The sequence below is a fragment of the Paralichthys olivaceus genome, chromosome 18 (assembly GCF_024713975.1).
Source record: "Paralichthys olivaceus isolate ysfri-2021 chromosome 18, ASM2471397v2, whole genome shotgun sequence".
Lineage (NCBI taxonomy): Eukaryota > Metazoa > Chordata > Actinopteri > Pleuronectiformes > Paralichthyidae > Paralichthys > Paralichthys olivaceus.
The window spans coordinates 13,082,005-13,099,582 of NC_091110.1; the positions used below are offsets into that span (position 1 = coordinate 13,082,005).

At 40.4% G+C, this 17,578-nt stretch overlaps 1 protein-coding gene across 5 annotated transcripts; it reads left to right on the forward strand.

Moving 5' to 3' along the window:
* Positions 1–101: 101 nt before the first annotated feature.
* On the forward strand, positions 102–6,324 carry nt5c2l1 (5'-nucleotidase, cytosolic II, like 1). Of its 5 annotated transcripts, none has more exons than XM_069514078.1 (19): positions 236–376; positions 670–953; positions 1,239–1,397; positions 1,534–1,651; positions 2,009–2,104; positions 2,631–2,722; positions 2,948–3,005; positions 3,141–3,234; positions 3,326–3,379; positions 3,467–3,550; positions 3,646–3,681; positions 3,761–3,868; positions 3,956–4,022; positions 4,325–4,495; positions 4,588–4,639; positions 5,193–5,253; positions 5,483–5,659; positions 5,759–5,846; positions 5,953–6,324. In XM_069514078.1, the coding sequence occupies exons 2-18, from the start codon at positions 806–808 to the stop codon at positions 5,843–5,845; spliced, it is 1,662 nt and encodes a 553-aa protein (XP_069370179.1). In that variant the 5' UTR covers positions 236–376; positions 670–805; the 3' UTR covers position 5,846; positions 5,953–6,324. The 5 variants fall into 5 exon arrangements, with proteins under 5 accessions (XP_069370181.1, XP_019937400.1, XP_069370179.1 ...); XM_069514079.1 differs by having other exon boundaries at positions 1,256–1,397; XM_069514080.1 differs by lacking the exon at positions 670–953 and having other exon boundaries at positions 102–376.
* The last annotated feature ends 11,254 nt before the right edge of the window (positions 6,325–17,578 follow it).

Consider the following 17,578-nt stretch of genomic DNA (forward strand, 5'->3'; position numbering starts at 1 on the left):
CCTTGCAATCACGCAGTCGCGCAGCCGCGGCACATGTGCGCGCCTCTGATAAGACAATCTGCTCTGCAAAGCTGAAAGTTGCAGGCGAACATGGGACAAATGCGCAGAGTCGGGGGCTGGCTGCGTGTGTCACGCAGGCTCTGACATCACTGAGGAGTTAAAAAGTCACAGGGAGGAGTTCCAGCATCAAAACAAAAAGGTCCACTCCTCCAAAAAACATGCAAGTTGGTTCATTTAAAGGTCTCCTCCAATGATGCGTAGGGTTTAGAGAGAACATCCCTCCACTGCAGCAGGAGCAGTTCACAATGGACGCAAAGGAGACTGATCCCAGCAGCTCCCCTGATGAAGCCAGGGTGAAGAGAGGCTTTGACCAAAAGTGAGTTCATTTCTTTTTGGCTTAATATCACACATGCACCTTGCAGAGAGGAACTGAACATCCTATCAGGTGAAAGAGGTGTGTTCATGTCTCCACGTTCAAAAAATTGCTTATTCCTACATTATTAAACACATTACTCACGCAGTATTTTATCTGATGCAACAATTACAACTTGCACAACATCAATAATCTCCATCACTCCCTCCTCACCTGCTCTTATCCTCTGCAGGTTTAAACCCTATCAAATGAATATTTAAACCCGTACATACTAAAGCCCATCTCCCTCCTCGCAGCCTCAGCTTCACTCACACTCCTCGCCAGCTTTTATTTGCTAGATTGATCTCAGGAGGAAGATTCTAGATGCTCAGCAGCGACGCGCTTACAAAAACAAGAGCTCGCAGGTAAATTATTTACAGCAACCCTATATGGATGAACTGTCAGGGAGTGTTGAGATGGGGCCCTGGACGTGCTGCAGATATAGGCCTCTCTGTCCCTGTCAGGGTGTCACTGATAAAGAGGAGCATCACGAGAGTGGGTGACACAGGAAACCATGTTCTGTTGCATCACCGAACACAACGTGAGTCAAAAACATATCACACAGCTTTTGTTTTTTTGATACTCGGCCTGTTGTTGGTGGCAGAGATAGTGGAGGCCCATGATAAGATCTCAGGCCTCCACCCTGCTCCACTCCCTATAACAAGGTAACTGTTAAATGTTGACGTGTGGAAGTTCCTTCATTTCTGTGACAGAAATGAAACAACAAAAAACTCTATTTGCTTCATATCAAAGCACATTCACACAAATCCACCTCAGACAATCTGGATGGATTGTCCACTGAACCCAAACATGCACACGTCTGAAGTCTCCTCTTCTCCTCAGGCCACACGTGTTCTCCTGGTCGTGTGTCCGCAGACTTCAGCTGTGCTTCTTGTGTTGTTTGATCACAGGGTGTTCGTCAACAGAAGTCTGACGCTGGAAAACATCAAATGCTATGGCTTTGACATGGATTACACGCTGGCAGGTACATGAGCTTCAGAGTTGCTGTGTCACAGTCTTAGACTGACCTCTTACGTCTCTCCTGAGCAGGCCACTCAAGATTTTTATGGATTTGTGTAAACGTTGACACTCTGTGTTTGTGCGTTTGTATTTATTTTAAGTTTACAAGTCCCCGGACTACGAGAGCCTGGGCTTTGAGCTGATACGAGACAGAATGGTGTCTATTGGATATCCTCATGAGCTCCTACGTTACACATATGACCCCAGCTTCCCCACACGGTCAGTTCTTAACGCCTCCTCTGTAACTGAAGCTTTGAATCACAGTTAAGTCCTGTATTTATCTCACTGTACAATGGAACTGATGCTCAGTGGAGTAACAGGATATTTTATAGGTTTTGTGTTTATACCTTATCTTTCCTGTTGCCTTTATTTGTTGCCTAGGGAACACAATCTGTGAAAGGCGTGTTATTATTTTTTACTAGTGGTGTAATCAAAAAATACAACAATTGTTTCTAAATTCAAGGATGAACCCACTGAAAACCTGTTTTCTATTGAGGATAGTAGACAAAGACGTCAATAAATAAAACTAAAAAGTTACTCGTTCTCCTCCTCCCCCTTTTCTCCCTCCATCTTTAGCGGTTTAGTGATCGACACCACATATGGGAACCTCCTGAAGGTGGACTCCAACGGGAATATTTTAGTCTGCAGTCACGGCTTCTGCTTCCTCAAAGGGTAAAGTTAAACTTTTTTAGTCAGTAAAGTTAAATATATAAACTAATGTATACGTTTGTAGACTTCTAGAAGTGAAACAAAAATGTATTCTGAGAAAGTAGCTTGGAATTAACTTTAACAAAGTGGTATTTATATAATTTGATTAAAAAAATGATGCAACCTCAGTTTAATTGAAATCTGACTCAGCCAGTTAGTTATTTAATGAGAAGGGAAACACAAACAGCTGCAGGCAGCGTGACGGTCAGCTGAGAGGACACACACACACACACACACACACACACACACACACACACACACACACACACACATACACACACACACACACACATACACACACACCACTGATATCAGCTGCAGATAACAATGTTTCTCATTTATGTATTTAATAGATAATCCCAAGATTTTAAAAATAAATATTTAGAGCTCTTACATTTAAATTGATACACATTTATTTTCAGCCATGTGAGTGTGTTGGATTGTGTGTGTGTGCAGATGTCACATTGCATAATGTGTGTTTGTTCAACAGAGAAGAAATCCACAAGTACTACCCCAACAAATTCATTCAGAGAGGTGACACCGATCGCTTTTACACCCTCAACACACTCTTCAATCTGTCAGGTAGAACATGTTTCTCTTTGTTTATTAAGTGTATATTTTGACTTTCATCAGAAATGTTTATTTTTCAGTGTAATTCTGTTATTTTTGTCTTTACTCTTCAGAATTATTTTTCCATTTTTGAATTAATATTTTGTTTGCTAGAATTTTGAACTAACTGAAAAAATAAAAGTAAATAAACCTGAATACGTCATGTGATTGGCCGGTGTTTTCTTTTTGCACCTGCAGAGACGTATCTCTACTCCTGCTTTGTGGACTTCTTCACCAGATGCACAAGATACACAAAGTGAGTTTTATCGCCCCCATGAGCTTGTTAGCTGTCTTCCTTCTTCTGTTCCCTCTCAGCTTTGGACTATAGTAAATCAGCTGATGAACGAATAATTATTCAACCTCTCTTTCTCTGCTGTTAAATCTGCTGCAGCCTCCTGAAAGGTTACCAGCACGGAGACTTGTTTATGTCCTACAGAAGCATGTTCCAGGACGTTCGAGATGCCATGGACTTCATTCACGATACGGTGAATCAACACAACACGTCATGTAAGAAGTACAGCAGATGTGTGTCATAGTTTATCCATATACTAAATGTAAAATCCATGTGCTGTATAGGGAATTCTGAAAGAACGAACTATCAAGAATTTGGAGAAGTACGTAATGAAAGATGTGAGTAAACTGCCAACGTTAAGCACCACAATGTATTTTATTTTGAAAACAAATGGCTGAAATTTTAAATTCATATTTTTTTTTCAGCCAAATATTTCTGTTCTCTTGACTCGGATTAAAGAAGTAGCCAAGATTTTTCTTGCCACCAACAGTGACTTCAGCTACACTGAGGTGAGGAATACAAAAACTGACAATTTAAAGGAAATTAAAGGAAAATAGAGACTTTTAAAGTTATTCTCACCTCTTTTTTTGTCTTTCTCTTCAAGGCCATTATGAAATACCTGCTTGAAAGTAATATTAAGGTAAGGCAATCTTAATTTAGTTTTGAATTCTTTGGAAAATATAATGTTTATGTGAATTTAACATAATTTTTCAATCTAGACTGCAAATCCAAAAAAGTCCTGGCGCTCCTTCTTTGACCTCGTGGTCGTGGACACCAGAAAACCTCTATTCTTTGCTGAGGGGACGGTGCTAAGACAAGTGGACACGGTACCAAAGAATCTCTCACGCTGCAGATTTACAATGATAACAGTGGCCGACGGCAGCTCCTGATAATGTGTTGTATTTCTAACACAGGACACAGGAAAGCTTCGGATCGGGACGTACACAGGCGACCTCCAGCATGGGACCGTCTACTCTGGAGGTGAGATTCAGAGTTTAGATGTTTATTTTCAGAGGATTAGAAGCAGCAACAAATAAACGCTTACTTCATCTTTACTTGCTCCGGCAGTTTTAAGTATTTAAGCCTTATTGGTAAATTCAATTTGGCCTTTTTGATCACCAGGCAGAAACTAAACTACTAGAGAAGGTTTGACTCCTACAGGCATATTATTGAGATTATTCTTTATCAAACACTTAAAAGCACAAGCTTACTCTTCACAAGACTAGATAACTGATGGAATGAACAGAAAGGCCTTACAGGACCCCTGTGTTTCTCGGCTGCAGGATCCTCGGACATTGTGTGTGATCTGCTGGACGTCAAAGGTAAAGACATTCTCTACGTCGGAGACCACATCTTTGGCGACATCCTCAAATCTAAGAAGCGTCAGGGCTGGAAGACCTTCCTGGTTGTGCCAGAGCTCTCAAAGGAGCTGCACGTGTGGGAGGAGAAGAAAAGTGAGAATAAACATGATATTGTATCATCGTGATCTCTTTAGTGGGTTTCAGAGATTTGACGTTTGCCGGGGTTGTTTTTATTTGTTTTTCAGATCTGTTTGAGGAGCTGAAATGTCTCGACATCTTCTTAGCAGAACTTTACAAGTGGGTTTATGTCCTTCTCTTCATTTATCTCATATTTTTAAATGTTGATAAGCCCTTAGTAAACAGTCAATGATGAACTAATAACAAATTCAAATACAATACATTGATATATGAATGATCTAAAAGCCTCCCTGATTTATCTGCTACTATTTTGGATCACATACAATTGTTTAACAAATAACATATCCATCATCAGTAGCTGATGTCTAAATTGTCAGTAAATCAATCAATTGTGCCTCTTCAGTATTTGTTAGGATGGTAAAAATCGTTCAAATATTTATTCATAATTCGCAGCTCCTATTTCAAGGTAACGAGATATATTCGCTGCCACTAGATGTCGCACTAGCACCAGCGTCTCCGGCTTAGTGGGTTCTCAGCAAGCTGTGTGAAGGCCCAGTGAGCGTGGCCCCTAAACAGTGCAAATAAATGAAGTGCACTTGGATACACGAGAGCCACTGGTGAACAGGGGCCTCAGATTGAACATTTTATATATACACTGTTGTGCTTCACAAACCAGCAAGTTGTTAATATTCCCTGTGTTTGTGGTTTGAAGGCATCTGGACAGCGGCAGTCGAGAGTGTCCAGACATCAGTGCCATTCAGACACGAATGAAGGTGAGCTCCATTACACTAGATAGAGTAAGTACTACAGTGTTTTTATTTGAACTACTATTGGCAAGAGGAAACACGTCACCATGTTTCTTTCTTATTAAAGGAACATCTGCCAAAAAATAAAAGTTCTCTGTAGATTAATTCCACACATTTGCTGTGACGATATGATGGTACCATGGTTTTCTGTCCTGCCCTCGTTTCTGATGTCTCTGATGTTTCTTTGTGCTCTCAGGTGTTGACCTACAGGATGGACATGTCCTACGGTCAGATGGGCAGCCTCCTGCGCAGCGGCTCCAGACAGACACTGTTCGCCAGCCAGCTGATGCGTTACGCAGATCTTTACTCATCCTCCTGCATCAACCTGCTAAACTACCCTTTCAATTACCTCTTCATGGCTCCTCCTGTCCTGGTCAGTTACCTCCCTGCTGCACAAACACCTGCACAGTTAATAAATCTACAGCTCTCCGTGGTCATGGTCGTTCTTCATGCCTCACTCTCATTGTTTCAGATGCCCCACGAGGTAGCAACTGAAATCGTGGCCGACTTTGCTTCATCAGACCTCTCTGCCGTCTCCAAATACCTCATCAAAAACTGAGGTAATTATTGTTATGATGCAGAATTAGCATTTTACCTCTTCTTTACTGTCTTTTGTTTGCAGTTAACACCACAAGGATTCATTATTAACATGTTCCTTTCTTGTAGGACTGAGATGAGACAGAGGAGGAACGTTCTACAGAAATCTTCAAATGACCTTCTACATGTTACAGTCCCCATCTTTGCAGGTGGGGTTCGTTGCAGCTACGATGCCTCTCCTTCAACAAACAGCTAACCTACTGCTCCACCCACTGGACATGAAATACATTCCTGTGCAACATTTACCAGACACATCGATAGAGGAAGCTGTGATGAGATTTTATAATTCAAAGAAAGAACAGGGTTATTGTATATAAGAGTGACAACTTCTTTTTTCTGCATTTTTGATGTGATGTTTAAGAAGTAATGTATTTGTTGTTTGAGCAACGTCTGTTAAATTATTCCAATAATTTGTCATTAAAGGAACATAACTTTTTCTAATGTTGTTAGAGGATCTCAGCTGATATTGAAGGTTCAGTGTGTATGATATAGGTAAATGGGATCTTTTTGGGATGTTTTTACTTGTGTGTTTCATCTAAATTGTACAAATAGTTGTTTTTTTTAACCCTACAATAAGCCTTTATATTTAAATACTTCATATTTACATCTGGAGCGGGTCCTCTCTACAGAGGCTGTTTTTTAAAGTAGTCCAGACTGGAAAAACTGAACCTTTTGAGTTTTTATGACAACCACAGGACAAGCTGGAGTCACTCCCAGCTGACACTGGGTGAGAGACGGGGTGTGGTCACAGGCTCGATGTGCGGAGACAAAGAATAACTGACATTCACACCTACAGACAATCAACCTCATGCCTTTCTGTATGTATCTGGAGAAAACCCACACAGACACAGGGAACTACATGCAAACTCCACACAGAAAGACCCCCGCCCAACCGATACTCAAACCACAAACCCTCTTGCTGCAAGGCAAATGCTGACCACTGCCCCACCGTGCCGCTCCATCGTTTGTTCATTACTTTGAGTCACCGAATAGTTTCTGGAAAACATTTATTGCTGTTCTTAGTTCTCTCTGTGCTGAAAACTAAAATCCACACCTCTCATACCTGGGTTCATAAAATCAGAGGAACAAGAACTGGAAGGTGCCAGAGGACAGTTGGAGAATGTGTTTCTGTTCTTTTGTGTGAACTATGCCTTTAAGGTTTCCGTTGCCATTACACCTGTTGTCCACTGGATGGCAGCGAACCACCCCTGCATCCAAGTGTGTGAAATGACTAAAAGAGTCAAGAATATTTTTATTCACTGCAAAAAGGTTCAAATCTCCCACGAATCACCATGGAAACAGTCAAACACCATAAATGCAGCAGCTCATCTCTGACAGGATTTACACCACTGTATGTTTTTGTATTTCTCTAAATCTAATTTTGCTCTTTGTAGCATCTTCAGGTATCAGGATTCTAAACTAGTGTCTCCACACATCAACAAAAGCAGTGAAATAACCCAGATGTGATGTTTGTGCTGCTTCTAACACGTGAACCCTGGTATGCACTCGCACACACACACGGAAACACACACAAACCTGTGAATTGTTGTAGTTCACACACTGTGTATTTGCCCCTTGTTCTGTCTGTGGTTCAAACAATCCTGCTCCCACAAGAGCTGAGGCTTTATTAAGAGATAGCTCAGAGGAATGTGTTCTCTCTCTCTCTCTTCACCATACACACACACACACACACACACACACACACACACACACACACACACACACACACACACACACACACACATATGATATCAGCACTCACATGCGTTTATCTATAAGTTGTATTTTTCTTTGTGTAGCAAACACACATAGTCCTTTCAGGGCTGAGGTGTCACGAGAATCACACTTTTCCATCACATGTATTTTTCATGAAGAAGAGGAGGAGGAGATGAAGAGGAGAACTTCAGGGATCAGGAAGAAGTTGACAAAGAGTTTGAAGTTTGGCTTAAAGAAAGAAGAAGCATCATTTTATCCATGTGGAATCTGACATATGTGCGTTTACTGAGATGCTTCCAACAACTGCATTTAAAAACAACTTTTCAAAGACAAAGGACGTGTTTATTTGATTCATGCAAATGTTGAAGAATTAATTAATCGTTCAACCTTAATTATTTTCTTTCAGTTTGGATTTTAAGACATTTGCTTCTGCAAGGTTTTGCTCCTTCATATATAGCTTCAGAGGAAGTCCAAATTAGGAAATCCCCACTACATGTTAGTGGTGCCTCCTCCTCCTTGTACACACACACACACACACACACATACACACATACACACACACATGCGTTTCCCAGATGATTTCATTTCCTGAATGAGAGCTATTTCTGTTTATTTGGATTGCTCTTGTCATTGTCTGCCTGTCACCTGTATTCATTGTTTTTTTCTTTTCTACTCATTTAATTGTGTTTTAATTTCTCACCTGAACAAATTGTCAGTGTTAAACTGTCCTGGCTGCTTTTTAATCCACTTTTCAAACCACTGATTCAATATGTTTTGTCCTTGTGCACATAAACTAACCTCACCAACCATCAGCATTTTTACACAATGTTCTTGACATAAACTTTCATTTGTTTCGTGTTATTAATTCATGTTAATGTGAGCGATTTTAAAATGAAGCCAGTTCTTCAATTCTCCTGTCATGTGGTCGACTCTGCAGATGAACACACTTGATTTAAAAAGCTGGCTGATGAGTGTGACCCCAGACTGCTCTGTATGCATGACATGTATTATCTGGATTTATTATATTAACAGAATAAATGGTTGTGGCAAACTGTAAGAAATGATGTTAAATATATATCTCACACTCCTGCATGTGCAGTTAATTGTGCTTAACAAATCTCTAACTCTGACTGAAAATAAAACCTCAGCCCTCAGTAGAAAAACTGTTTGTTTCTTCGTTCTATTTGGTCTTTGTCTCCAGTGGGGGTTAAATCATAGCTCACATCCTTGTCCAGACAAACACACACATACACACCTTGTCACATTTGCTCTGTGACACCCTCCACCCATCCACGCAACACAATGTACACTGCACCGTGACACGAGAGCTGGCTCCTCATCCACTAACGCACCTGTACAGCCGAGGTGTGAGAAGTATCAGTTTCTCTGTGCTGCTGTTTCGAGTTTCACCCTCATGACACTGCAGAAATATCTGTTTATCTTAAAATAACAAAATAGGCTAATGATACCTTTAATAATCATGTGAACATCAGAGACAATCAGACACAATCAAAGGTTCAAAACTATTACATCAGTTATCTGTGCAGTTTTGTATCTTATTTAATGTGTTTGCTGAGGCCTTCAACACCAAATTTTGGTTTTCAACCTTGTTTGAAATTAATTTAGTTATTTACAGTTTGCTATTTAAATTTGAAACCTTTTTCACACAACAATCTTTAACCAACTCAATTAGTAAATTCCCCTTTGTATTGTAAGTTTCAGCTTTTACCACTAAATTAAACATTCAAACTCTTTATTTATGTCAGCTAACATAACAGGACGATCTCAGCATGTTTATTTTACATTTAAATTGTGTTTAAACCAGCTTTAACTTCACACTGTGTAGTTAAAGCTGGTTTAAAAACTTGAAATGATTGAGGTTAAATATAGACATTTATTAAGCACCATCAGTTTTTTACCAAGTGAAAACTGTTATCATTAAATTATTAAAAACTCACCAACAAGTCGTATTCACACTGTGGTTATTTATTTTTACCATTTTTTCATTAGCAAGCAAACGGGACCGTTACCAGGCCTGAGGTTTCAGAAAAGATTCATTAACATTTTATTGAGGGATTTTTCTTGATTATTTATTGTTGTTAATCAGATGTCAGAGTGGCTGATCTGAAGTCTGCAATCCCATCTGAGAACCTCTTAGATGATTTATTTTAAACATTTAATTTGGCTTTTCAAATTAATTTTTTTCAAGAAAACGCAGCAACTCAAAACATGAATTGAATCATCTTTATTCAGAGAGGTGACAGAGACAAATAACACAAGTGACTGAAACAGATAATTAAAAACAAAATTACACACTCACATTTCTTTCCAATAAAGGATTTTATAGTGATTTAAATTATGTTGAATAAATGAATTTGCTGCAGTGTGATGAAAACCACTCCTGAACAGCAGACTCAAACAAAGGGGAGAAGAAAATAAACATTAGTTTTACACCAGGCGGTTTGAGTAGGTTGTTTTTTATGTGTGTGGTGAAAAGCAGATGTCATTATCTCATTTGCTTCTCTTTAAATACGGTGCAGTTAAATCTGCACTGTGGCTTCTCTCATTTACATTCAAAGCTGCTCTGACATGTTGGGTTTCATTGCAGGATACTTGCTGCCTCTATGCAGTCAGATAACTGCAGAAGCACCACCGTCCCCCATTCCACACATTCCAGGATTTCCCAGCAAGCATTGCAAGCAAGCCTAAACAAGTCACGTTCTTTACTCCCAGAGAATTTCACACAGTCAAGTGACTGAGGTCTCCTTTTGCTTTCCTTTCACAGGGCAAACCACTAAACACACTTTCACACCTGAGCCACTTCTTTGCAGAATCCCAAAGTTTCTTTTTGACATTACAAACTGGTTTTCATACACGGTCTGGACAATCTGATTTTAAACACTGCAGCGTGTAATCTGTGCCCTGGACGTGTGCTTCCTCTCTGCTTTTTAACAATTACTCGTGTCCTTCTGCAGCAGCTTGTAACAGCAACTGGACTGTGGTTAAACATTTCCACCCGGTGAGGTCTGCCGACAGTCATCAAAACAAACAAACCTCTTTACTCTCTTACTTCAGGGTTCAAACACGAGGCGCACACACACACACACACACACACACATATACACACACACACAGGAGCAGTGACACCTAATCTCAACACAGAAAGAAAGGAGAAAAAACGAGAGGGGTGGAGGGGGGGAGAAAGAGAGAGAAAGAGAGGGCCTTGCTCCCTACATTCCTCCCTCCCAAACCTCCCCTCCCCCATCGACCTGCTACCACCGAGGATGCTCAAAAACACACATCAACCCCCCACCTCACCCACCCTTCTTTCCTCCCCCCATCTGCTTATTTAACCATCACTGATACACACGGTCGCAGTGTTTGGTGTGACAACAACACAACATACAGGTGAAGACAAACACACAAGAGTCAACTTTATGGAAAAAGAAACATGAATTTAACAGAGAAATGTGTTCAGCGTAGAAAATTAAGAAATACTAAAAAGTCAGATTGAGATAAAGGACAGATTTCATTAGAGGCATCAGTTTTATAATTGTTAATATGTTTACCATTTAAATTTCACTTATTGGCTTTTATGTTCACTTTATTTATAATATTCATGCATGAGCTGTGACATAAACTAAAACTTGGGTAAATGACGACTTCCAATCCATGTCCTATCACATAATGAGGGGGAATTCACATTTAAGCTTTGGAAACAACTTGATATATTTTATTTCCTTCATAATATCTTATTCTTCAACATTAATCAGTTTACTGCTAATTACACATGTTTACGTCTCATGTGCTTATTTCATTTTACATTTGAGTTTAAACAGTTGAAGAGATTTTTCCCTGCACCACCACCTGCTATCGTTCATCACTTCTTTTTACACATATTCATTTGAAACAGGCTCTTTAGCACCAGTTTAGTGTGAACTGAGGCCAAATGCTATGACAATACTATTGCACTGCTAGAATGGATGGTACAGTAGTGCAACATTGTCAAAGCAGCTGACCTCAGCATGTGTCAGCACGTGGGGACAGCCATTCTTCACTGCCAAACTCCTATTTCATTTAAATAAGCAACAATGCTGTTTGTCTGGACGGATGTTCTTTATAAAGATAAAATAAAACGACATAATAATTATGCTGAAATGTTCAGATTGTGCTGAAATTTGAATTTAGATGGTTTGTTTTGTGTTAAAGTGATAATGGCTGTTAAATGTGGACAAATGATGAGACATTCTGCTTCTTTACACCTTCAAAATCAAGCACAGGGAGAGATTTGTTTTTTTGTTTTTTTTGGACATGAAGAATTTTAGTTTCTCAAACACACACAATCACATGTAGAGCTGCATGTGTAGGTTTAGAGTTAAGGCAGTAAAGGGAGGTGTGGGTCTGTGTTTCATCAGCCAATGCCCTTTTAATATTGCACTGCTCATTTCAATGTCCAGTAGTGCAACAGAAAAAGGGCAGTGGACAACAACATGGACACCAGCAGCATCCACTGCACATACTGACTCAACTGTCCACCTTTTATCTCATTGAAAAAGAAAAAACCCTTTAAATCTTACCATGAATACATTAAACCCAGATTTTAAAAAGAAGTTCAGCTGCATCACAAAATAATTCAAATCAGGAAAAGGGTTTCAAACTGCTGACATTTCTTCTCTGGAGTTTCGTCTCTGCACAGAAATCACACATTATGAGGAGAAATACTTTTGGTTCAGTATAATTACAGGAGTTCACAGTTTTAACAATGCAACTTTTTTTCAGTGTAATGAGTCAAAACGAGCTTCCTAAATTAAACAGCATTGGTTTCTCTCACCCTGGGAGAAGGGGAATTTCCCAGCATGTGGGCCCATACTTTTCTCTCCTGTGAATGACATGCATTCTAATTTTGGGGGAGAAATGGGAGGTTGGAGACAAGAGAAAGGGGGGAGACACACTCCTACAGCTCCCTTTCAACTACAGGCGTCACCCCTCTTTAAATATAACTATCAAATACATTTCCTTTAAATAATTCCAGTTTTAACTCTGCATGGGTGCAGATGGTCGCTGAGAATAATCGCAAGATAAGAAACGAACTGGCCTCTTCTTCAAGGAAAACCATAAAAAAACTTTAGGGAAAAGTTGCTTTAGTCGGTTTAGGGAGAAATTACGAAGGAATGAAACGCAGCAGCCGCAGAAAAACACGCAGAGTCGGTTCCTGCAACTTAGCACACACAACGCGTGGTTACACAACGTATAGAAACTATAGCATGAGAGGGGGGAGAGGACGCTGGAAGCCTCGAGGACACCGTGTAGCTTCCTCATGCTCGATCACACCGACCATTAAACCACATGAAGGTGTCCCTCGTCGTTGTATTTACCTGTTCGTGTAAAAAAGCTCTTCGGTTCCTCCGCCATGCACACAAGTGAGCGGCCTGTACGCCTCCTTCGCGTCTGAAGCGGTGGATCCGCTCTGCCAGCTCACAAGCCCCCTCCGGTACAACACTGACGACTTTTTAGATTGCACAACCGCCTATAGGCTGCACCCGCACGGGGGGGAAAACGTCGGGAGAGCCCGTTTACACTACACGACGGCAACGCGACGAGGCGCAGGACGCGTTTTTTATTCTGCGTCCTGGGTTAAGTTTTTGGAGCGAGCGTCCAGATGCGCAGCAGCGCGCAGGATTCAATCAGCTCTCACCACCGCCGCTGCTGCTGCTGCGTGGTTTTTTCTTTCCTCTCGTTCCCCTCAAGTGTCGTAAATAAACGCACAATCCTCACACCTCGACCTTTGCAACTCCCAAGTTTGCACTGAGCTTCCTGACAATTTGCGCAAAAGAAGAAATGGAGAGAAAACGAGAAAAAACAAGAAATCGGCTACAACTCACAGTGGACACCCCCCCTCCTCCTCCTCCTCTTCCACCACCTCCTTCTCCTCCTCCTTCACCCCCTCCTTCAAAATCATGAATAGTATCTGGCCAAGGGAGGGACAATCCGTTATAGGCAAAGAGAGAGAGAGAGAGAAGGAGAAAAAAAAGTTGTCCATAAAACAAAGAAAAGCAACCCTCTCCACAAACCGCACTTCACGTTCCGCTGCGTCGAGGAGTCGCGGCGTCGTCCCTGAGCAAAAAGCTGCGGGCGAGGGGCGACCGAATGCGCGGGGCTGCGGGAGTCGGAAAAATCGCCAAGTCTTCCACGCACAAGCACACGGCCTCGCAGATCCGGACTCCATCTTTGACTACTTGACATTCAGAGCCTGCCGGAGCAAATTCCTCGTTTGCATGCCTCCCACTGATTGGCCTCTTCCTGCGCTAGTCTTTGCTATATGATGAGCCATTGGTTTGGTTTCGGCGTGTTCGACATTCCCAGCGCGCGCAGGATTGGCTGGACGCTGGGGAGCGTCACAGCGCGCAACGAATACCTGATGATTTGACTCCCATTCACAAATTTCTCACCGTCTCCGCGCACTGTATCTGGATACTGGATCACTAATTATTGTATTTACTTTTTGAGCGCAAAAAAGCCTTTGTGCGGCAACAAAGGAAGTTATAATGAGCCTTTAATTGGCCTCTGGAGGGAGAGTAATGCTGTTCATTAGTTCAAATATGGACTAAGCCCGGCTTATCGTCTCACACAGGCAGCAGGGATCAGGCCCACAATATTGATCGATTTAAAATAATGGATTTCGATATGAATATGGACAAAAAGACCTAAATTTGAGCCTTTGATTGTAACATCAAAGACTCAAATTGTATTTAAAACACAAATAAAGTTAATTAATGAAGATAAACGACTGTAAGAGCTGCCGGTGTGAGTGAATAAGTAGAATATGTTGTATTGTATGTTATAGTTTGTGAGGGATCGGACTCACACGGTGCTGGAGGCGGACCCATGTGGGCGCCACGGCCCCTTGCGACGCTTTGATTGACGCACAGAGAGGAGTAGCGGGCTGTGAAATTTGGCATTCCTGGCCAGAGGAGCTGAAATAATGGCATTATCCAGTGGGAGAGGGCCCACTTTTTACTCCCCACACACCCACCCGGCTCCAGCCCACTCAGAAGGGATCTGATTGTGCAGCCAGTCGGCAAAAAATGTTTGATGTAAGGCGGGGCAGGCATGATGGATCCGGTGCAGGTCTGCAGCAGCAGGGATGAACCCTCTGCTTCTGGTCTCCCCTCAAACCCAGGACTCACTGCGTCCTGTCACAGTTCACCAACCAAAACCAAAGGTCACCCCTGACACTGAACACTGGACATTTTGTTATTGATCAAATCATATCATTTAAATAATGATTGAATAACTTGCTGCTAATACTTTGACACACTTTCATATTCTAGACATTCATACCTAAAAGCCTGAAAGATATAGTTATTTAATTAGTCTGAAAATACAAATCATAAACATGCAAAGACACTGATCATGATTATTAATGTGGAAAAGCAGAATGAGATGTTAATACAGTGTGAAAATAAAAAGCTGCAGCTGTTTGTCACATTAGATGAGATTCATTTCTGAGATAAAACAAGAGCTTTAAATAAATCAAATGATTCAGAGAGGAAGTTGGATTTATTTAATGATCTTAAATCTGGTTTCATGTAGTGAAAACAATCACAATTTGCTGGAATTAACTTTTATAAATGTTTTAGTGGAGATTGAAAGTATTTAAAAGTTTTTACAGATCTATAATTTCTGTGCTCACTTTTCCCTTCTCGATCACACGTATGGTAAAATCATTCTACTTCAGACAGAACACATTAGACAACATAACTAATGTTTGATGTGAATAATTGATTTGTAGAAACGTTTGTTTGTTCATATTTTGTTTTTGTGGATTTAAAACAAAAGAAACTCAGTGAAAGTTCATCCACAGATGGTAGTTCTTTAACTTTGTCAAAGTAAAACTTAGGATCAAAATAAAGATTCTGTAAGATTTCAGTCCAGATTTATACCAACTAAATATCTATTAACCATTTAAATCAAACATCATCCAGACACATGAGACTTAAATGTCTTTTATTCATTTACCAGTTTTTATTTCTTCAAATTACAAAATAGGAAAATCCTCCAACAGTTTTTGTTGAACCTTGATACGTTAAACCCTGACAGTCAGTTACATTTAATCAAAATGCTTTTTGTTTTTTAAGTTTTTCAAATAAAGAAAACTCTGCCACTGAATAACAAGAAATGTGTGGATTTCAAAACAATGAAAATTAATGATGATGAATTTTTGAAATGTGCTTTTTGTGGGAGGACAAAAACAATTTCAGACGTTTTTTTCAAACACGTGTTTTTAGATTTTCACGTCACATTTGGTTTATTTTAACAAGGTTTCTGAAAGAAAAACATACGTCACAACTTTAACAATTTAATAATTAACATTTAGTGAATAAAATCATTTCAAAGATGCAGTGAATATATTTTACTGTTGTTGAAAACTTCCTCTGAAAACAGGCCTAATGTCAGAATAACCTAATTCATTTAAGTTGTTATACGATTCTTTACATAGGCTGATTGCTAAATAAATGTTGACCTAGTACATTTTATATTTATTCCAAAAGCACAAAGAACTAATGTGATCTCACCAAATGTAGAAATTAAAAACAAATGTATAAAAACTGAACTTAAGATATTTAACAATGATTTTTTCTTCATGAAAAAAAATTCCTGTTTGGTTGCATTTTTAAAAAGCTTTTATGAAAGATCTTGTAAAAAAAAAAGAAAGAAATTCAGTAACTTAACTTTAATTTAAGGGTTTCATTTAAAAGAAAATGCAGAGGGTGGGAAATTTTAATGAAAGCGAGTTCTCAGAGAAAAGAAAGAAAAGAAAAGGGAACAAACAGAGACAAAAAAACGAGCTTCATGTGTTGGAAAATGTTTCTTCTTAAAATGGGCCTGAGGGGAAAGAGCCTCAAACCACCACTCCCTGCTGAACGGCCTGACTTCAAACTGCTGCCTGTGTGAGGTATCATGGGGGCTGAGAAAAGCCTTTTAAACATGGGAGTTATTGTTCCCTCTTTTTTTCCGACCTCCCATCCTCCGAAAATGTACCTCCTTTCTTCCTCTGCCCTTTAACCTCTCCCAACCCCCATCCCTCCATCTCACGTCTCTCTCTCTCTCTCCACATTTCCCCCTTTCCTCTCATCGGCCCAAGACCAAACAACTTTGATGGATTGTCATTGATAATTTCCCACCTCCCCTCCCCCCCCAAAAAAGAGTGAAGAGAAGAAAAGAAAAAAAAAATGTTAATGGAGAAGTTATTTGGGTGGAGGGTGGGAAGTGGCTTTTTCTGCTTCATCTTTTTCATGAAGCCGTGGCAGCAGAGCTAGCAGAGACCCCACCTCGAGCTCCGAGCCCCTGTGCACCCTGTCTCTTCCAAAGAGGGTTCCCCTTCCCCACCACTCCTCCCCCTCTGCCTCCCTCTTGAAACAGACTCTATAGACTGCATGCATGACATTCCAGCTGTGTGGGTGGCACAGCCTTTTACAGCGTCTCCAACAGTACACAGGGCTCCTAAAGCACAGCAGCAGAGGAACCTCGACCCATGATCCATCCCCAGATACACTTGGCTCCGGAGCTCGGGTGTCCTCGCCTCTCTCCCTGATCTCACCTGGGAGAGTCCATTGAGAAATGTTGATGGTTTGCTAGTAGAAGGCTCAGAGGTTCCTGTCCAGCAGAATGTTTAAAACAACAAGTCTTTGCCCTTTTTGTCTTAAACCCTCCAACAATCTGTTTCTTTAGACTCCAGAAGAACAGCTCAAAGACATTCTAACCTTTTCAATACCTTGTCTCCTAACAAAAGAAGCCCTGGGATCCTTAAAGGAAGCAAGAACAATTAAATAATAAGTTCTGCATACATTCAGATTTTCATTTAAGTTAAAATCCAGTTTTATCATCAAAAAAATACTTAAAACACAGAGGTGCCAATTTCACACTTTCCATCAGTGGATATTTTATCATCAGGATGTTAGTGTTGATTCTCTTAAAT